The sequence below is a fragment of the Nicotiana tomentosiformis genome, chromosome 7, assembly GCF_000390325.3.
Source record: "Nicotiana tomentosiformis chromosome 7, ASM39032v3, whole genome shotgun sequence".
In the NCBI taxonomy this organism is placed as follows: Eukaryota; Viridiplantae; Streptophyta; class Magnoliopsida; order Solanales; family Solanaceae; genus Nicotiana; species Nicotiana tomentosiformis.
Window position 1 is genome coordinate 124,364,134 of NC_090818.1, and position 22,691 is coordinate 124,386,824.

The 22,691-nt window shown below is 40.4% G+C and overlaps 1 protein-coding gene and 1 non-coding gene across 2 annotated transcripts; both read right to left on the reverse strand.

Moving 5' to 3' along the window:
- Positions 1-16,064: 16,064 nt before the first annotated feature.
- TRNAL-AAG (transfer RNA leucine (anticodon AAG)) lies at positions 16,065-16,145 on the reverse strand. The gene has a single exon. It is a non-coding gene; the product is annotated as a tRNA-Leu (tRNA).
- A 331-nt stretch (positions 16,146-16,476) lies between these two features.
- On the reverse strand, positions 16,477-20,086 carry LOC104100138 (gamma-tubulin complex component 3). The gene is made up of 2 exons (XM_009607307.4): positions 17,535-20,086; positions 16,477-17,435 (listed from the first exon to the last, which is right to left on the reverse strand). The coding sequence occupies exons 1-2, from the start codon at positions 19,946-19,948 to the stop codon at positions 17,126-17,128; spliced, it is 2,724 nt and encodes a 907-aa protein (XP_009605602.1). The 5' UTR covers positions 19,949-20,086; the 3' UTR covers positions 16,477-17,125.
- Positions 20,087-22,691: the final 2,605 nt, after the last annotated feature.

A 22,691-nucleotide genomic window follows, 5' to 3' on the forward strand; every position in this document is an offset into this window, starting at 1 on the left:
CAAATCAATTGTCACAGAGAACCTTGAGATGTAACTTATTATATCTATTTTTGAAAGTGATCGATTTATTAGGAGTTGTCACCAATTGAAATTTAGCGTTTCTGAATTGCAAGTTGGCGTATATATATTAAAAGATCGTCATACCTACCAAACCAAACGTCATATCCTTGTTGTTGACTTGTAAATATTTCTTTTTAACTATTTATCTTAGATATAGAGTGAAAACTCATTGATAATTTATTCGAAGGAATAAAATTTATTCTGTCACGCAAACACTCATATCCAAACCTATTCATGCTTACCATGCAACTCTAAAGTCTGTATGTGCGGGTGTTGATATTTTTCCCAATTAATATTTTGTGTCTTAACATATATATATATATATATATATATATAATTTTAATTTATTAAATAAACAACACATAAAAATACAAAAATGATTCCTCGCTATAGAGCAATCTGATAGCTTTCTGATTTTTATATTGTTTGAAAAATCGGAAGCAATTGAACTTCAAAGCTTATTCAAATGACCAGTGTTATTTTCCAAAAGGAATTAGAATGACATTGGAAGTTTACCTTATATTATGGATTAAGAAATTTGATTACCCTCAAAATCGGATAACAATTAAATTTGTAAGTGATTTTGAGGATACGTGGATTAACTTGACACAAAGCGATAAATTAAGTTGCTATTGAGTAAAAAAAGATAAGATAAATTCAAATCACACGAGTCGGATGATTTCAGCCTTGATGGAATAATTGCCCTCGAGCCGGGCTCACCACGACCGGTGTCGATAAACAGAAGAACAAGAGCTTAAAGACAAAGAAAATAATAATGTATTGCTTTTGAGTGCGCGTTACAATATGTCAAAATAAATTATTAGACCCCCTTTATATAGTAGGGGAGTCCTATTTTAGGTACAACTCTATAAAAGGTAAAAAAAAAATTGATTCACTGATTGACGGCTCCTTATCGATACGCGCCCCCGCTATAATATTCGACCGGTCCCGAATATTTCGGCCTTCTGTTAGCTATGCTGGATTGTCTGACAATGTTCTTCGAAGTCACTCGAGGCTAGGACCGACTCCGGGATCATGGCCTCGATATTCTCGAAGGCATGCATTATGCCCCCAGGTTCTAGTCCGGTGAGACTTTGGCTAGATTTTGGTCCCTTATTGCCACGTCTCGAGTTTGGCTTATCTTGTCGGAGGCTAGGATGCATCATGAACTCGGTTTCACCCGTATACAGATAGTCCCCTTATTTTTTGGAGAGTAAACGACGAGAAACGACATGAGCTTCCGATTCTTGCTTCGATGCACCATGATAGAAACGACAAAACAACTGAAACGTCTCGTCAGTCAAGTCTTAATGGCATTAAATGCATGTCAGCCGTCGTTCGGTCGTCGCTGGATGCGAAATGACGCTGAAATACTATAAATACCCCCTTCTTTGTTCATTTTAACTTTACATCCAAACCTTCCCCCTCGTACCTTTAAGATTTTAACACATTCTAGCACTTTTACTCCGGTTTTTCGAGATCCTTCGCAAGAATTTTTACCCGTCTCCATCTTAAGCCATCAAATCCAATCTTTCAATTTTCTTTCTTTCTCTACTTTTCTCATATTTTCCTCCATTTTTTAAAGAAATGGCAAAGATTTCAGAAACCATTCCCCGAAAAGAAACCCCTTCTACTTCGCGGCCGGCTGCTGAGGCCGAGGAGACTGTTTCACGCGTTGCCATAGACGAACCAGTACCTGAACTGTGATGACCCAAATGGTCATCTTTAAATTTAATAATTATTTATATGATCTAAGACCTCGAAAAGCACTATGCAATATTTTTCGACATATGTGCACAGTCCGTATAATTTTCTAGAAAGTTTTTATATGAATAAAATTGATTAAAATATGAAATAGAGTCTTAAAATTCAATTAAGTTGACTTTGGTCAAAATATTTAGCAAACGGATCCAAATCGGTATTTTGATAGTTCTGGTAGGCTTGTCTGGTAATTTCGGACTTGGGCGTATGCCCTGAATTTAATTTGGAGGTCCCTAGCTCAAGTTATGACCATTTAACGGAAACTAGAAATTTAAAGACTAAAGATTTTCAAGTTTGACCACGAAGTTGACTTTTGATATCGGAGTCGGAATCCGATTCTAAAAATTAAAATAAGTCTGTTATGTCATTTATAACTTGTGTGCAAAATTTGAGGTCAATCGGACTTGATTTGATAGGTTTCGGCATCGAATGTAGAAGTTGAAAATTTTTAAGTTCCTTAAGCTTGAATTGTGGTATGATTTGTGATTTAGCATTGTTTGATGTAATTTGAGGTTTTGACTAAGTTCGTATGATGTTTTAGGACTTGGTGGTATATTTGGTTGAGGTCCCGGGGGCCTCGGATGAGTTTCATGTGGTTAACGGGTTGAATTTAGGACATGGAACCCTGTTGGAATCTTTCTGATGCACTGTCTGGTTTCCTTCTTCGTGTTCGCGATAGAGGTCTCGCGTTCGCGAAGAGGAACTGGAGGCAGGTGAAATTTACTCTTCATGTTCGCGAAGAGGGGACCGCGTTCGCGAAGGGGTAGAGGACAGTGTTCATCACGAATGCATGGGAGTGTTCGCGCCGCGTTCGCGTAGAAGGGCGAGGCCTGGCTGGGCACCAGGGGATAAGGCTTCGCGTTCGCGAAGGGGAGACCATATTCGCGAAGGCCAAGTTTGGCAAAGTATCGCGTTCGCGAGATTGCCCTCGCGTTCACGAAGAGGAAATCCGGGATAACACAAATATGTGCTTCGCGAACGCGAGGGTGCTATCGCGTTCGCGAACAAGAAATTTCTCGATAGAAGAACTTAAGTTCTGGAAATCGGATTTCGTCCCATTTTTCATTATTCAAGATTTTGAGCTAGGGTAAGGTGATTTTTGGGCGATTTTTACGGAAAAATATTGGGGTAAATGCTGCTTAGCCTATATTGATTATATTTCATGATTCCATACTCGTTTACATCATGAATCCGTGAATTTATGGAAGAAAAATCAGATTTTTATAAAATCTTCCAAAAATATAAAATGAAGATTTGAAAGCCAATCCGATGTCAGAATTTGATAATTTTTATATGGTTGAACTCATATCGGAACGGGTGTTTGTATTTCATTAGTTTTTCTAGGATTCGAAATGTGGGTCCCACTGTTGATTTTTTTTAATAAATTTTAGATTTTAATTCGAAAAATTTGTAAATTCATATGGAATTAATTCTTACGATTTGTATTGAGTTTATTGAATTGTTTATGATTATATTTGAGGATTTCGGACACGAATTCGCGAGGCAAAGGTTTATTGAATTCTTGAATTTGGTTGCAAAGCGAGGTAAGTGTCGTGGTTAACCTTGACTTGAGAGAATAAAACCCTTGAATTATTTGCTATGTGAATTTCATGTGTAACGATGTATAGGCAAGGTAACGAGTGCCTATACTTTATCAAATTAATTGTTTGCTTAATTATTTAAACATCTTATATTGTTTTAAGATACGAATTAATAGTTATAATAATTGTTTATCTCTTATTCCTCGTCAAATATTAATGCTTGAATTCCTGTAATAATTGTTACATGCTTATTTGATTTATGTGTCTTAATTGCTACTTGACATTTAGCATATTAAATATTAAACTGTCTATTTTTTCCTTGATTTCCATAATTAATTGCTACTTGTCATTGTTTGTTTCATAAGTAAATTATAATTATTGTATGCCTTGATGCTTAACAGTTTCTCATTGAACGTGATATTTATTGGAGTATTTTTTTTATTACATTTAAGAGTTGTTAAAATATATGGGGGGAACGGGTTGCACGCCGCAACAAATTTATTTAAAGTTTATATTGGGGGATCGGGTTGCACGTCGTAATGGAAACAAGATGAGGGATTAAGACTACTGAATTGACTTCAATTATTGATATTATTTACCGGTCTTACTACTATTCCTGTTATTATTATTATTATTATTATTATTATTATTATTATTATTATTATTATTATTATTATTATTATTATTATTATTATTATTATTATTATTATTATTATTATTATTATTATTATTATTATTATTATTATTATTATTATTATTATTATTATTATTATTATTATTATTATGTATGGGTTAATGTAAGCAGCATGTCTTAGCCTCGTCATTTCTTTGTCGAGGTTAGGCTCGGCACTTACAAGTACATGGGGTCGGTTGTACTGATACTACACTCTGCACTTCTTGTGCAGATTACAGAGTTGGTCCCAGCGGCGCACTGTAGATTTGCCCGAATACAGCTACCAGTGGAGACTTAAGGTATAACTGCATAGCGTTCGCAGTTCTGAAGCCTCTTTATATCTTATCTTAGCTGTGTATTATATTTCAAACAGCTTGAATTTTATTCAGACCTTTATTTGTATTATTCTAGAAGCTCGTGCACTTGTGACTCTAGTTCTGGGATGGTATTTAGATATCGCGATTATTATGGATTATTCACTTTATTTTCGCATTTGTTTCCTTATTATTAATTAATTTAAAACATTGTTAAAATGGCTAGTTATATTCTAACGTTGACTTGCCTAGCAAGTAAAATGTTAGGCGCTATCACGGTCCCGAAGGTGGGAATTTCGGGTCGTAACATGAACCCCCTTTAAAAATGTATCCTCGGGGGATGCTCGGTCAACGTCGATTTCAAAGTTGAAAAACCTTCCTCCGTACAAGGCCGGTGTGAGAAGGTCTCGAGATACATTTGCTCGATCACTGAAGAAGTCCTCCCTACGATCCGAAAAGACTGCAACTGGGTCGATAAGGACATAGTGATCCCCGGCCCCGATGAAGCCATTACCACCCATGTCGAGGGATACCTAAGTGTTTAAACTTATCCCTTTACATTGGGCCCGGTGTACCCGGTCATCATAGATTTCTATAAGAGGTAGGAGGTATGCCTCGGTCAGATTCATCCTTCGCTCTGGAGGATCGTGATCCTCCTCCGGTTCTTCGTGAACAAAGTCGATGGGTGCTCGTTCACCATCAACCATCTTCTTCGCTTATATAGTCCCCGAATCTTCTGGGGGGTTGATAAAGCTTGTGCGTCGGGCCAGTAAATCCCCATTCTCAAGTATTGATAAGGACCGGGATCAGGGTTGGCAAGGCCATTTTGTCCGAGTGAGGACTTCGGACTTAATCCCAGACGAGTGCAGGCCATTCCCCGAGAAATGGAATACCTCGCGTAAGTATGACTTACTTTCGAATGTCGATTTTACACTTACTTCTCTTTTTCGTACCAGTATTTTGTGGTCGTGTAGTCGTTGTTTGGGTCCCGAACATTGTCCCTCGACTCAAGGAGTGGGTCGAGGGTATCGTATCACAGATGCCATATTCCGAGCGCTCATGGCGCAAGCTCTCGAAGGGTCGTTGGGAGGCCTGTTCCCATGGTGAGACTTCTTTCCCAAGTAGGTAGTATTAGGATTCCTCTTTTAATATTAAGCCTTTACCCCCATTTACTTCTTTTTGCAAGCTTATCTAAGGACGTCGAGCTGAGGCCTCCAATCGGTGCTGAGGTATTACCTACCGAGTCCCCTGCTCCGAGATAGGCCGAAAAGAAGAAAAGAAAAAGGGCTCTGAGTTCCCCAAGCTCGAAGATAAAGAAAACAAGAAGAAGGCTGGTGCGCAAGTCAAAACAAAGGACCAGTGCCCGAGCACCATCTTCGGATTCACTCTATCGGCTGAGAGACGAATCCGAAGAAGAAGAAGAAGAAGAAGAAGAAGAAGAAGAAGAACCCTTTGTTCTGGTGGCCCGCGTGCCGTCGCAGCTTGAAGGGCAGGGGTGCCTCAGATACAGAGAACCGCAAGGCCAATCTGCCTCAAGCTAAAGAGGTCGATGAGGAGGTCGGGGCTGAGGCTTCCCGGGATGCGGGCAATCACACCGAGTCACCCTAGTTTACTAATTCAATGTACAACGAGGCCCAAACGGTGAAAGAACTCCCCTACGAGGGGACCCATGGGGCAGACGACCCTTTTCGCAGCTTTTCTGATGGCGTGGATTCCACTGCCATGGAGGACATCACCGGATTGGGGTGACTTAGAGGTACCGAAGAAGAGACAGTCTTCGGGAGAAAGTGGGCCTACCTTGAGCCCGAAACTGATCAACCAGTTCCCTGCCCCGAGCGTGGATCCTGACCAGAAGAAATCCATCACCATCTTTGTTTCGTAGGATGTCCGGGTTCTTTCCGCCCTCATAAGGGTGGCCAATTACCTCCGGTGTCTGGTGATCGAAGAAGACCAAGCAAAAATGAATGAGGTAGATGCGTCTTTCCTGTTCAACGAAGCACAACAGGCGCTGAACCGGGTAACTTTAGACAACTCTCGATGATTTCAATTTCTCCTCTTATACTTGAACTAATTCATTGATAATCCTAATATTCTTCTTCGTATTTGTAGGCCTCAGTGCTTCACCATGAAACTATCCTCCGGTATCGGGATGAGTTGAACCAGCTCGAAGCCGAAGTCCGAGGGCTTACTGAGAAGAGAGATACCTACAAACTTCTCAGTGTGCAGCGTAAAGGAGAGGCTAAGAGCCTTCGAGCTGAATTGGAAGTGGCTCGGAAATAACACGCCGACCTGGTTAAATAGGTAAAAATATTTGAAGTTAGTGACGATGATCTAGACACAGTGACTAATGGTCGGAACCCGCAGGTCCAGCAGAAGATTGATCTGATCGACCAAATCCGAGCCGAGATGGATGCAGTCAAGGTTGAGGCCGACGAGTGGAGAGGCGGGATGGACTGTCTGGCCTCAGAAAAGGAGACTGCTCGGGCGCAGTTGGTCTTGGCGGAGGCCCAGCTTGAGGCGGCGAAGGAGAAGGCTAAGGCTCGGTCCCAAAAAGTTGAGGAGCTTCAGTCTCAGCTAAGCTTGGCCGTTTTCGATCGAGAGACTCTTGCCAAGGATCATAAAGCGGCCAAGTTGATGGTTGAATTGACCAAAGATGATGCCAACGAGATGGTAGCCCAATATAAGGCCGATTTCAAGGCAGCCCAGTACCGGCTGAAAGATATCATCAAATACGTGAAGTGGCAGTCCCGAAGGGAAGCCCTCGAAGAAATTCATGCTCGGGGTTTTGATTTATCGGCCGAGGTCAAAAGTGCTAAGGGGTTTGAAGCCGAGGCCAAGAAACTGGCATATCCCGAAGACGAAGAAGACTCCGAGGGTTCGGATGGATCCGGGGGCGGAGAAGACTCTAATGGTGCCGGTGACAAGGCGGGCTCCGGTGGATACCTGTCCGTTTAAGTGCCTTGTATATTTTTCTTTGTTTTTGTATTCTTGTACTTTTGTAAAAAAAAATTGTCAAGGCAGTTTGGCCTTTGTAAAGATCTTTTCATATATATATAAGGCTATTTTTCCCTTCGACAATTTTTAAGCTTGTTTCCTTTCGCTTTGTTCTTTATGATTGCAAAGATATCAAAATGCCTTAACATGTAATATTTAGGTCTTGCCCGGAGGTTCGAACATGCCTTTCTTTCGATATTATTTTGTTTACGATTCGTGGGGGCTCGGTATGACCATAAACTTTCCCCAAAATACATAGGACGTTTTAGATTATAATTTGCCGAGGGTAGCCTTTTGAACCGATTTAGTAATTTTAAAGGCCTTGTGTTTTTGTTACGAATCTCAAACGTCTCTGAGCCATTTTAATACGGTCGTAGCCTTTCTAGTTTGGGTGTTTCCTAGTGGTCTTGTTACCCCGAGTCATCCGGGCTTAACCGAAATAACCATTCCCGAATGGGGTAGCCATAGCCTTTAGAGTTCTGGCACTACCAAATAAGCTTTGTGACCCAGGACTTTATTATCTCGGGATGTCCGAACCTGCCTTGGGCGGCAGTCCTCGAGTGAGGTGGACCTTGGGGTCGATGTCTTCGGGGGATAAAATGTAAGAAAGACAATTTTCAAGGGGCAAAATATTTATCCGCAAGGTAGAAACTTCCTTTCAATTTTGTGCGTAATATACAAAGTTACACATGTGTTGTTCAAGCTTTGTGTCCGGGCTCAAGTAGTCTATGTGGGCACAGTTCATTCGACTGTTTGGCCCTTACAGTAAACCTTATCGATCGAGCCTAGACTATTCAAGAACAAAGTTTCTTTCCTTGCCAAAATCATTCTCCAAAAGTTTCTTTCCTTTCCAAAATCATTTTCCAAGGGTGATGTCCCCCAGTGTTCGAGGTCGATCATAGAGAAGCCTCGGATACTATTGACAACAGATCTTTGATTCTATGTTAGCACGATCCACTGTTGCCTCGTTAAAAACTTTGCCAGAAAACCTATTTGGGACAAAACCGGTTCAAGGGAAAAAATGTGCAACGCGTGCCTTAGCAGTAATATTGTTACCTGCAAATGTTAGTCCAAAACATAAATAAATAAAAGAATTAAATAGGGTTGTACCTTAGCAGTAATATTGTTACAAGTGAATTATGTTCCAGTTGTTCGATAGTCGCTCACCGTTTATTGCTCCGAGCTTGTACGACCCTTTCCCGGTGATCTCGATAATTTGATACGGACCTTCCCAGTTCGATCCCATCTTTCCGTCGTTCGGGTTCCGGGTGTTTAATGTGACCTTCCTCAACACTAATTCCCTGACATTGAAGTGTCGATGGTTGGCTCTTCGATTGTAATACCTCTCGATCCGTTGTTTTTGGGCTGCCATCCGGACGAGGGCGGCTTCGTGCCTTTCATCTAACAGTTCCAAGCTTGTATTCATGGTCTCATTGTTTGACTCTTCAGTTGCATATTGGAACCTGAGACACGGTTCTCCGACTACGACCGGTACTAGAACTTCAGCGTCGTAAACCAATGAGAATGGGGTAGCCCCGGTACCATACTTTGAGGTCGTATGGTAAGCCCATAGGACTTCGGCAAGATTTCTTTCCATTTTCCTTTGCCGTCGATCAATCTCTTTCTGAGGTTTTGGAGTATGATTTTGTTCGTGGACTCCACCTTCCCGTTCCCACTAGGGTGATAGGGTGTCGACATGATTCTTTTGATCTTATGATCCTTGAGAACTTGCTTACTTTTCTACCAAAGAACTGCTTCTCATTGTCACACACGATCTCGGCAGGCATTCTGAACCGACATATTATGTGGTCCCAGATGAAATCAATGACTTCCTTCTCCCTAACTTTCTCAAATTCTTGGGCTTCCACCCATTTAGAAAAATAGTCAGTCATAAATAATATAAATTGAGCCCTACAGGGTGCCCATAGAAGAGGGTCGACGATGTCAATTCCCCATTTTATGAACGGCCAGGGGAACAAAACCAAATGTAGTAGCTCCCCGGGTTGACGAATCATCGGAGCATGCCTCTACCACCCGTCGCATTTTCGTACGAACTCCTTCGCGTCTTTTTTCATGTCGATCCAATAGTAGCCGGCTCTAATTATTTTCTGAACTAATGATTCGGCGCCTGAATGATTTCTGCAGGTGTCTTCGTGGATTTTCCTCAGAACATACTCGGTGTCTTCGGGTCCTAGACATATTGCGAGTGGTCCATCGAACGTTCTCCGGAACAATGTACCATCTTCGGACAGGCTGAATCAGGCCGCCTTCGTATGGAGAGTCCTTGATTCTTTTGGGTTCGAAGGCAGTTTTCCGGTCTTTGGATATTCTATATATTTGTTTCTCCAGTCTCAAGTCAGACTTGTTGAGTTCATCTCGGCGTGACCTTCTTCCACTACAGATCTCATGAGTTGCATGACCGCTCCTGAGTTGAACTCGTCGTCATCGATCGACTACCCCAAGTTAGCAAGGGCATCGACCTCGCTGTTCTGATCCTGAGGCACGTGTTGTAGAGTCCATTCTTTGAACCGATGTAACGTTACCTATGTTTTATCCAGGTACCTTTGTATTCGTTCCTCTCTGACTTCGAAGGTCCCATTAACTTAGTTCACCACAAGGAGGGAATCGCACTTAGCTTCGACCACCTCTGCCTCCAAACATTTGGCCAGTTCGAGACCTGCAATCATGGCCTCATACTCGGCTTCATTGTTAGTTAATTTTACAGTCCTAATATATTGTCTAACTATATTACCTGTGGGCGGTATCAATACAATTCCAAGTCCGGACCCATTTGCATTTGAGGCGTCGTCCGTAAAGAGGGTCCAGATTTCCGAAGAGGTCCCCGAGTTCAACAACAACTCTCTTTCGACCTCGCGGGTATTAGGGTCGGTGTAAAGTCGGCCACAAAATCTGGCAAATTATGAGACTTAATGGCGGTCCGAGGCCGATATTCGATGTCGTACCCACTGATCTCTACGGCCCATTTGGCCAACCGTCCCGAGAGCTCGGGTTTATGCATTACATTCCTCAATGGGTAAGTAGTTACGACACATATGGGGTGACATTGAAAGTACGGTTTTAGCTTCCTAAGGCACTTAGCAAAGCGAGCCAACTTCTCTAGGTGGGGGTACCTAATTTCGGCCTCGCCGAGAGTCCTGCTAATATAATAAATTAGAAATTGCGTATCTTTATCCTCCCAGACCAGGACTCCACTTACCGTTATCTCGGATACTGCCCAGTATAGGTATAGATGTTTGTCTGTCTTCAGTGTGTGAAGTAGCGGTGGGATCGATAGATATCGATTGAGCTCCTCAAAGGCTCGTTGGCACTCTATGGTCCATGAAAAGTTATTCTTTTTCTTTAACAGTGAGAAGAAACGGTGGCTCTTGTCAGAGGGCCTCGAGATAAATCGTCCTAAGGCGGCTATGCATCCGGTTAACCTTTGTACGGCCTTCACGTTGTCCACAATAATGATATCTTTGATGGACTTGATCTTATCGGGGTTGATCTCGATCCCCCGGTTGGATACCATGAATCCGAGGAATTTACCGGACCCGACTCCAAAGGCACATTTCTCCGGGTTCAGTCTCATATTGTATTTTTTCAATATGCTCAAGGTTTCCTGCAAATGTTTCAAATAGTCCTCTGCTCGCAGGGACTTAACAAATATATCAATGTAAACCTCCATTGATTTTCCTATTTGCTCTTTGAACATCCAATTTACTAGGCATTGGTAAGTGGCGCCGGCGCTTTTTAGTCTGAACGGCATCACATTATAGAATTAGGTGTCGTACTTGGTGATGAAGGAAGTTTTTTCCTGATCACCCGGGTCTATCCGAATTTGATTGTACGCGAAATAAGCGTCGAGAAAACTGAGGATCTCGTGTCGGTCGTCGCATCGATCATGCGATCGATGTTAGGCAAAGGGAAAGAGTCCTTAGGACACGCTTTTAAATATTTATAATCTATAGACATTCTTAATTTGTTCCCCTTTTGGGGGACTACTACTACGTTTGCTAACTAGTCCAGGTATTTTTACCTCCCGAATGGACCCTATTTAAATGAGTTTAGATACCTCGTCCTTGATGAAAGCATGTTTGATTTTGGACTGGGGTCTCTTCTTCTGCTTGACCGGGTGGAACTTTTAGTCCAAGATTAGCCTGTGAATGGTTATTTCCGGCGGGATCCCTGTCATATCAAGGTGGGACCAAGAAAAATAATCTTTGTTAGCTATAAGAAATTGAATGAGTTTAGTATGACTTGCTCCAGATCCTTGACCGTCGACTTGGTAGCGTCTAAGTCATCGGGAGCTACAAAAGACCTCGGAACCCCGTAGTCATCATCCTCACCCATCTTCTGCTTCTCCGGTTGGGACGGATCTAGTGTCAGTAGTTGCTATTTGGTTTCTCTCATGGTGACCGGACCCAGCTCCTTTGGTTCCGAAAGTGTTGATATCGGTACCACCTTGTCGATAGCGAACATCTCTTTGGAGGCCGGTTGTTCCCCGTAAACTATTTTTATTCCTTCCGGCGTCGGGAACCTCAACACTTGCTGCAGAGTTGAGGGTACCTCCATCATGTTGTGAATCCATAGTCTTCCGAATAGAGCATTGAACCTCATGTCCCACTCGATCACATAAAACTTTGTTTCCTGAACGGTCCCGGCGATGTTCACCCAGAACGTTATCTCCTCTTTAGTGGTCTCACATTCCATGTTGAACCAGTTTAGGACTCGAACAGGAGGCACAATCTGATTCTGTTGGTCGAGTTGTTCTATGACCCTCGATCTGATGATGTTGGCCGAGCTACCTAGATCAATTAACACACATTTAACTCGATATTTATTTATGAGTACTGATATTACTAGTGCATCGTTGTGGGAAAGCGTGATCCCCTCAGCATCTTAGTCATTGAAAGATAAAGTTCCCTCTGAAACGTAATCTCGAGTCCATTTTTTCCTTGTGATAGATGCTTTGGTGCGCATCAGCATTGGCCCCTAGGGGACATCGATCCCACTGATGATCATGTTAATGACGTGCTGAGGTTCCTCATGTTCAACCTGTTTACCAAAATCTCTGTTCCTAAAGTGGTTCTTGGCTCGATCACATAGGAACTCTCGGAGATGCTCGTTATTGAATAGTCGGGCTATTTCCTCTCTAAATTGTCGACAATCTTCTGTCATGTGACCGTGAGTGCCATGATATTTGCACATTAGGTTAGGATCCCTTTGGGCTGGATCATATTGTAGAGGTCAAGGCCATTTGGTGTCCTTGATATGTCCAATGGCGAATACGATGGCGACGGCGACGACGTTAAAATTGTACTCCGATAGCCTTGGCGCTTCTTTCGGCCGGATGGGCCTGTCAAAACTGTTTTTGCTCAAGAGTCCCCGGTTGTTTTGACCTTGATCACTTCTTTTTTTACTTTTCACGAGGTTTCTCCCAGATCCACTACCTCTTCTGTCTTTATTGTATGGTTGATACCGATCCATGTTCGATATTGGCTCACATCTATGTCTCTCTTGACTCTGTCAACTGATCTGACAGGATAAACAGACCCGAAAGGGGGCCCGAGTTGATCATCTTCGGCCCTTATTTTTGATTGATACCGATTATGCACGTCGGCCCAGATGACAGCCGGGTACTCCACCAGATTTTGCTTCAACTGATGTGAAGCCAACGAGCTTCGAACATTGAGTCCTTGGGTGAAGGCTTGAACGGCCTAATAGCCTGCGATCGGAGGCAAGTCCATCTGTTCCATTTGAAACCGGGACATGAATTTCCTGAGCATCTCATTATCCCTCTGCTTCACTTTGAAAAGGTCTGACTTCCTGGTCTCGAATTTGATAGCCCCGGTGTGTGCTTTGACGAATGAATCTGCAAGCATAGCAAACGAGTCAATAGAATTAGAAGGTAGGTTGTGATACCATATCATAGCTCCCTTGGATAGATTTTCCCTGAATGTTTTCAGCAGGACAGACTCGATCTCGTCATCCTCCAAGTCGCTCCTTTTGATGGCGCATGTGTAAGAGGCCACATGCTTATTTGGGTCACTCATTCCGTTGTACTTAGGAATCTCGAGCATGCGGAACCTTTTTGGGATCGGCTTCGGCGCTGCGCTCGGAGGAAAAGGTTTTTGAACAAACTTCTTGAAATCCTATGCCCTTCAATATCATAGGCGCTCCTAGGATTTGATAGACCCTAGAATTGTAGGTTTTTACCTTTTTGTCATTGGCTTCGATTTTCTTCTCCCCCGATTCTATCCGTTTTGTCAATTCCTCGAGCATTTTTATGATCTCGGGGTTAGTCCCCGATTCATTTTCATTTGACCTCTCTGTGATTGGTTCATTTCTGCGGGTGACTTCCCGGGATAGCTCAGGTTCATCCCTGCTCAGCGTTCGGCTTTGGTTCTGCAACTGGGCTATCACTGCTTGTTGAGCCTGTAACATTTAGAAGATCACTCGCAAGTTGATCCCATTATTTTTTCCATTGCGAGTATTCTGCGCAATTGATCGAATTTTCCCGCGTACGCTGCTCTCGGGGTTGGTAGGCAAATTTGTGTTGATGGCCAAATGTGAACTGGCGTCGATGGGGTTTGCCACGGGAACTTCTCCAAGATCGACGAGGGGCACCTTGTTACCGGGTGCTGCATTGTTGTTCTCGTCATGGTGGTTGGACTTTGTATCCGTGTTTAGAGGGGGAGACTGTGGGTTTGACAATTCGATTTTAACCTGGAATCAAAGACACTTCAAAGAACAAGTGTAAAATAGGGTGTGTTACGAGAATTTGTATCAAATTGCCGTTATTATCCTTAGCCCTACAGTGGGCGCCAAACTGTTTACCCTCAAAATCGGATAACAATTAAATTTATAAGTGGTTTTAAGGATACGGATTAATTTGACACAAAGTGATAAATTAAGTTGCTATTGAGTAAATAAAGATAAGATAAATTCAAACCACACGAGTCGGATGATTTCAGCCTTGAAGGAATAATTGCCATCGAGCAGGGCTCACCACGACCAGTGTCGATAAGCAGAAGAACAAGAGCTTAAAGACAAAGAAAATAATAATGTATTGCTTTTGAGTGCGCGTTACAATGTGTCAAAATGAATTATTAGTAGGGGAGTCCTATTTTAGGTACAACTCTATAAAAGGTAAAAAATATTATGATTTACTAATTATCGGTCCTTATCGATATGCGCCGAGATCTTTGCCGTAATATTTGGCATGTCCCGGATATTTCGGCCTTCTGTTGGCTATGCTGGATTGTCTGACAATGTTCTTCGAAGTCGCTCGAGGCTAGGACAACCTCCGAGATCATGGCCTCGATATTCTCGAAGGCAGGCGTCATGCCCCCGGGTTCTAGTCCGGTGGGACTTTGGCTCGATTTCGGTCCCTTATTGCCATGGCTCGAACTTGGCTTATCTTGTCGGAGGCTAGGATGTATCATGTGCTCGATTTCACCCATATACAAAATTCTTCTTCTATATTTTTCCAATGATAGGTGGCTTTAAGAAATTCTACTATTAGTTGGTAACAAACTCCTATATTTTAGGCACTATAACTTGATTCACGTTGTTTTATGGTTTTAACATTTCTAGTATTAGTTAGTTTCAAACTCCTATATTTCATGCACTGAATGTTATAGTTTTGTCCCATATTCTATTGTTTTGTTTGAAGAAATTAATTTAATTTTGAAGGGTATAAAAGTCAGTCAATATTTTAGAGATATTTTTGTCGTTCAACATTTAGTGTTCAAACATTCGTGTTTATATATATATATATATATATATATATATATATATATATATATATATATATATATATATATATATATATATATATATAATGGGGTTCAAATTCTTCTTATGTTTCCTTTTTATTTGTTTATACCTTCTTATGCTTTAGAAGTATTATTTTTAAATGTGTTAAAATAAGAGTACATATATACCGTGCATTTTACTCTTTTCTTTTAGAGATTAATATCAATCAACTTTTACTTTATTGCAATCAAATTCAGCAAAATATTTTACTTAAAAAGTAATTAAATTAAACAATGTCACCAAAATGTCACAAAAATAATAGTATTTCTTAACAAAGAAGCCCACATATTTAATTAAAAGGTCACTCTAAGTATCATAGCAAATATCTTTCTTGTTATCTTTTAGTGATTTTATGTGATACTTAGGTAAAGTTGAGTGACAATTTCATTACAAGAGATAGGTTAATGACTTTAATATAATAAAATAAAAAATTCATGAAACTAACCCAAATGTATCACAGTTTCCCTCCAAACTCATATAAAATGTCCCCAGTAAACTTGCCAGTCAAAGGATTCTAAGCGGTAAAAAAAAGTATTCAAGACAATGTCACTATTATATTACACCATACTAAACTAATTCACAATTAGAGACTATGCTAAGGAAATTATTGAAGTATTTCCTCCACAAACTTCTATATCTAAACAAGTCAAACTAATTGCTCGGCCTTTTCCTTGTGTAGGAAAGATTAAACTGAATACTGATCCCAAACAAGAAATGTCGCTTTTGAAGGTATTTTTAGAATAGTGAATACTGGGATATTATATTCAGGTAAGCTTCCAACCAACTCCTGAAATTGGTGGATTTACCAGAAAATACATCTGAACCGGTTTGGGCTGAGCTATCTGAAAAGGGACTTTCTTGGGCTGGGCTAGCAAAAAGTTAAGTGCTGAAAAATATTTATGTTGAGAGTGGGATTTGAACCCACGCCCTTTCGGACCAGAACCTTAATCTGGCGCCTTAGACCAACTCGGCCATCTCAACCTGATGCTCGCTTGTACAGTTAAAGAGATATTGACAATGAGTTTTTCATCTTTCCCCTTCAAAGTTGTGTCACAAGCCCAATTTTAAGTCTCCCTTTTATAAGTTCCTTGCTTTTAAAACATAGATGGAACTATATAACACAGAACTTACTTGTATGTTAATTGTTTCATTGACTTATTTTGGGTCAGTCTGTTGGAAGATCAGAATTATAGTAATAACATATTTTTTCGCTGAACGAATTACCATTCGTACTGTTAGAAGTTAACAGATATACTGTTACGCAAAAGAGAATGGAAGAACTCACAAGTGTCCATTTCAACAAAAGCAATAGTAAATGAAGCAACAGACTGGAAACCCAATTATCATTATCTTCTAATCATTGAGACAGTACAAGCAAATGAAAAGGAAAAGCTGATTGACTAGTCAGTATTCAGCAAATCAAGATTTACTAATTTTAGAACAAAAGCTACATTTACAGATATACAAGCTCTGAGCCGCTTGCTATAGCAGCCAAAAAAAATAAAATAAACAAACAAATAGAACCCCAGCAGAACTACAATGTCGCACGATGGTTAGTAACATCAATCCACCCTCTCCGCTCAATCAACAAAGCACAAGCTAAAAGTGCTTTCTGAAGAGAAAGATAAGTATTGGTGAATGAGGTACACTGACAGTTGAGAGAACCTGATGTGGAAAAACTTCCAGGAGAATCGAAACGATGCGGGAAAGATGGAATGCCTAAAGCCAAACAAAGACATACAAACTGGTAGGCCTGGGTTAAGATGGCCAAAAAAGGGTCTTTCATCGTGTGCATGGTAGCTATTTGGCAAATGGAAACATGCTGAACACTTTCAGAAGCCAGTGAAACATCTGCATTATATGCAGGATCCCATAGATCTTCCTCCCTATAACTGGATGCAGGTGATGAAAGAGCACTACAAATTTCAAACTGCAAATCAGTAAGTGTAATAGTGACGATGCTAAAAAAGATTTCCTCTTGTAATTGGGTGTAGCTGACTATAGAACTCAGTGAAGTTGAGCCTAAACATGAGAAACTTCAAATCAATGTGCTGCTGCACAGGCAACTGTGAAATGAACCCCTCAAAGATGGTTGCATAATCCTTTCCAATTGCATCTATATCATTTCCCATATTTCTAAGGAATTCTCCAGCACGTTGAGTGAAGGCCTTTCGGCCTTCACCAAGCCATGACCCTGGTTCTGACGATTTATCATTTGATTTTCCCCGTGACTTGACTTTATCACGAGAATTAGCTGATGATTCCGCAGTCCTGTAATTTATGAGGAGAAACAAGCTGTTAGAAACATTAAAAATAACTATAAACTCAAAATCCAAATTTAATATAGAGATGAAGGGAAAAGATCAATACCTTGATTGCAACTCATTAATGCCTTCATAGAGTCGATCTGCATGACTTCGGAAACGCAATATTAGGTCAAATAAAACAAAGAGTGTCTTGTTAAGATCCTGAGAACGTTCTCCAAGCAAAGACTTCTCTAAAATTGAAAACAAATACTTTTCATGCGCAGCAAGAAGATCATCAAGGTCTTTAGCTAGTTCCATTTCTTTCACAAAATTAGACCACGAGACCTCCAAAACTTCAAACATGATGTAGTACTGCAAATTAGAAACAAAGTGATTCATCTCATCCCAAAGAACTTGACACTTTCTTGAAGTTAAAATCAACTGGAATTTAACAGCTTGGGGCAACTTGGAGAAGAAATGGGAAGTGATACAATTTGGTTTCATGATCTTCCAAGCGCCAGTTAGTGCGTGTTCTACTCTTCTGAGTTTCCACAAGAAATTGAAGACTCTTATATATCTTGTCATTACAGACTCTGTAAAAATTGTATTTAAAGGAACACCTGCATCGTATTCCAAAGAAAATACATCCCACCCTCTATCTCCAGTGTTATGTGGCATCATCTTAACCCTTAATCTAGACCGTATATCACAGCCATCATACTGCGCATTAGACGATGTGACAGCACTCTCCAACAAGGTTGCCAGCTTAAATGAGCTGATAGTATTAGCCGGCTCAGAAAGCTCAGGACCAACAATATCCATTAGATATTGTACAAAATCACCTTGACCGAGAAGCAAATAGCGCTTAATGGCAAGACAATGTTCCTTGAACATGTATCTTTTGTGCATGAGTTCAAGTAAATGCTTATCGATTCTTTTTGCTGCTTCTGTAACCAAAGATTCAAGTGCATCAGTTTCACCATATCCAAGACTTCCTCTCGTGGTTGTAGTTCCAACAGCTGTTGCTGCTTCTGTTGCAGCATCAGCCCAACCTCGATCATCACAACAAACTCTGAGAAAGTTGATTGACTTGCCAGTCCTTAAAATCTGTTTGGCAAGAGATTGGGAAATAAAAGCAGGAAGCATGGAAGCATGAAGGCGGTAACCTTCTCCCCAAAGGGACTCGTCTTTGACAGTTCGACTCACAATGAAAAACTCAGCAAATATATCTTCAAGCTCTCCTTCAAGTACCCATCTCCTCACCATCTCAAAAAGAGGCGAACACACCCGACGCAGTAACCTTTTCATGAAATCGTTGACAAGTGGATCACCATGCTGAGCATGCATGTGAATTGCACCAGCCATAGCCCCACCCTTCAAGCTCTTACAGTTATCAACTAAAACAGCCATCAATCTCATCTTCACAATCGGCTCAGCGAACCAAACCGACAGTCTTCTTAGAGACATATAATTTCCCGAACACGCACCCCCTGAACCCAACGGTATCGGATTCATTGCCTGCCCTTCGAGCACTGCCAACAATTTATAATACTCTGAAAGCTCATCCTGCAACGCAGCACAAAACGCTTGTCCAACCGTGCCTACATCTTGAGCAGGGAACTGATCCATACTCTCGGAGATATACCCTTTAACTTTCCTAAACAACCAGCCGAGCTCACAAAGCCTCCTAACTACACTCCTCGTAGCCCTCGGAACCTTCATCCAATCAGGCAACACATAGCCATCAGCATTCTTATCATACTTCACATACTTCCCATCGATCCCTTGACAAGCATACAACACATCCCTCACCAAAACCTCCTCGGATACCTCATTCTCTTCCTTCGACAAATCCACAAACTCCTTATAGGCCATGTCACGCAAGTTCTCCGGATCCTTAGAAACCATCAAAACCCCTCCACTCCATCCCTTCCCTACATCACCTCTACCCCTCAAACTCCTCGAATTATCCCCTAAACAATTCAAATTCCTAAATTCATCATTCAAACCACCATCAACATAGCCCTTCTCTATTTTCCCCAATTTACCCTTCAAATTATTCAAATTACGATTCGATTCACTTCCAACCAATTCAGGTAACCCACCCGACAATGCGGAGCTTAAAAACCCACTAGAAGCTACACTATTAGACTGATGTTTTTGAATTTTACGATCTTCAGAGACAGTTTTAAGCAAATATAAAACAGCCCATTTGTTTTTCACACTTCCAGGTCCAGTTTTCGACGAGAATTTGGAATAAACATCAGCAAAAGTGAGGGCATCAGAGGATTTACCTTGAGTAGCTAACCGCCGCTTGATGGACTCAGCCATTGCGGACTCATCGGCAGCAATTGAAGGCGTCATTCGACTGGAGAGTATGCGAATAGCGTATCTTAAAGCTTGGTGGAACTGTTGATCTGAAGGGAGGTTAGGGTTAGGGTTTAAGGAATTGGGGGTGGGGGGAGGTGGAGAAGTGGAGAGTAAGCGGTGGACTAGTTCTTTGACTAGATCTAGGGCTCTTTTGTCGCCGTCGTCCATGGCGGATGTACGGTGGCCGGCGGCGGAAGTAGTGGAGTGAGGAGAAGTTGGTGAATATGAGTAAAGTGACTGTTTTTTGGGGGGTTCTTTTTTATTTTTTTGATTTTGATTTAATATGGGCGCGGAAATGGGATTTCCTTTTTTCTTCTTTTATTGCCTCCTTTTTTGTGAAATAGATTAGTTTTTCTTAAAGGCGTCATTATATTGGGAAAAAAAGTAAAATTTTGAGAAACATGTGTTTTGGTCTATTGAATGGGATAAGAACCGATTTTATCTTAAAGTTAATAAAATTTAAGTTTTATATATATATCAGTATAAAAATATTTATTCTATTAGACTAACTTTATCTGTTGTAGCTAATAACTTGTTCGTTTAGAAATATCTCAAAAAGTTAATTATGTTATGAAATATAGCTCAAAGTAACAATATATAACAAGGAAAAACAAACTAAGAGATATAGAGAGAAAGAGAGGAGATTTTATTTCTTCTTTAATTGTGTGTTCTTTCCATCTATTACAATGCCTTTATATAGGCATGAAAAATGAAGAAATATGTCATTAAGCATTTGAGGGGAAGATCATGGAGGAAGATAGACATCCACCATAATTTCTTATAAAACTCCCCCTTGGATGTCCATACATAATATGCCTCGTTAAAACCTTATTAGAAAAAAAAATCTCAGTGAAGGAAAAAGAGTACACATGTTTAGAAATACGCTTTTTAGTTGCCTCATTAAAAACCTTACAAGGAAAATCAAGTGGGACAAAATCTTGTAAGGGAAAAAGAGTACACAGCGTATTAACTCCCCCTGATGAGAGCATCAATTCACATCCTTGAGCCTTCGCATCCCAATCTTGTACACTAGTTTCTTGAAGGTTGACGTCGGTAGAGATTTGGTAAACAAATCAGCCATATTATCACTTGAACAGATCTATTGCACATTGATATCACCATTCTTTTGAAGATCATGCGTAAAAAATAACTTTGGTGAAATGTATTTTATCTTATCTCCTTTTATGAATCCTCCCTTTAATTGGGTTATGCATGATGTATTATCTTCATACAAAATTGTGGGTAGTTTGTCACACTTCAAACCACATTTGTCTCGAATAAGGTGTATTATAGACCTCAACCATACACATTCTCGACGTGCTTCATGAATAGAAATTATCTCAGCATGATTAGATGAAGTAGCCACGATTGATTACTTAGTCGATGGCCAAGATATTGCAGTGTCTCCACATGTAAACACATAGCGAGTTTGAGATTGAGCCTTGTGTGGGTCAGATAAATACCCAGCATCGGCATAACCAACAAGATCGGGACTACAATCATTACCATAAAATAAGTCCATATCGGTAGTCCTTTCTAGATACCGTAATATGTGTTTAATTTCATTCCAATATCTCTTTGTAGGAGCAGAGCTATATCTTGCTAATACATTAACTGAAAAAGATATGTCAGGCCTTGTAGTGTTAGCAAGATACATTAGTGCACTAATTGCACTAAGATATGGTACTTCAGGACCAAAACGTTCTTCATTCTTTTCTTGAGGTTGGAACGGATCCTTATTCACATCAAGTGATTGAACAATCATCGGAGTACTTAATGGTTGTGCTATATCCATGTAAAACCATTTCAATACCTTTTCTATGTAGGCAGATTGATGAACAAAAGTATCGTTTGCAAAATGTTTAATTTGCAAACCAAGACATAATTTTGTCATTCTGAGATCTTTCGTCTCGAATTCATTCTTTAAATAATCAATTGCCTTTTGGAGTTTTGTAGGAGTTCCAATAAGGTTTATGTCATCAACATATACAGCAAGTACAACAAACTCCAATGTTGTTTTCTTTATAAAAACACATGGACAAATGGCATTATTTATATAATCTTCCTTTAATAAATACTCATTAAGGCAGTTATACCACATTCTTCCTAGTTGCTTTAGACCATACAAATATCTTTGCAATTTGATTGAAAATATTTTCCGGGACTTTGAATTTTGTGCGTCAGGCATTTTAAATCCCTCGAAAATTTTCATGTATATCTCATTATCAAGTAAGCCGTAAAGATAGGTTGTAACCACATCCATTAAATGCATGTCAAGCTTTTCGTGGATAGCAAGACTAATGAGATAACGGAACGTTATAGCATCCATAACAGGAGAATACGTCTCTTCATAATTGACACCAGGCCTTTGTGAAAATCCTTGTGCAACAAGGCGTGCCTTATATCTTTGTACCTTATTTTTCTCATTCATTTTACGTACAAAGACCCATTTATAGACAACATGTTTAACACCATTAGGTGTTTGGACTACAGGCCCAAAAACTTCACATTTTGCAAGTGAATCCAACTCAGATTGGATTGCTTCTTGCCATTTTGGCCAATCACGTCTTTGTCGACATTCTCCAACGGATTGAGGTTCAAGATACTCGTTATCTTGCATAATTCTAGATGCAACATTGTATGCAAATACATAATCCATAACTATATTCAATCGATTCAAATCTGTCTCAATATCGATTGAGTTTATTGATAGTTCCTTATTTTCTTGAGTCTTAGTGTCATTGATTTCCTCATGAATCTCAGGATCGGTTAAATCATGGATTTCTTTAGGAGACTCATTCGTAGTGTCATCTTGATCATTTATTTTCCTTTTTCTAGGATTTCAATCCTTAGAACCCAATGGTCTGTCACGCTTTAGGCGTGCTTTTGACTCATTAACTATAACACTAGA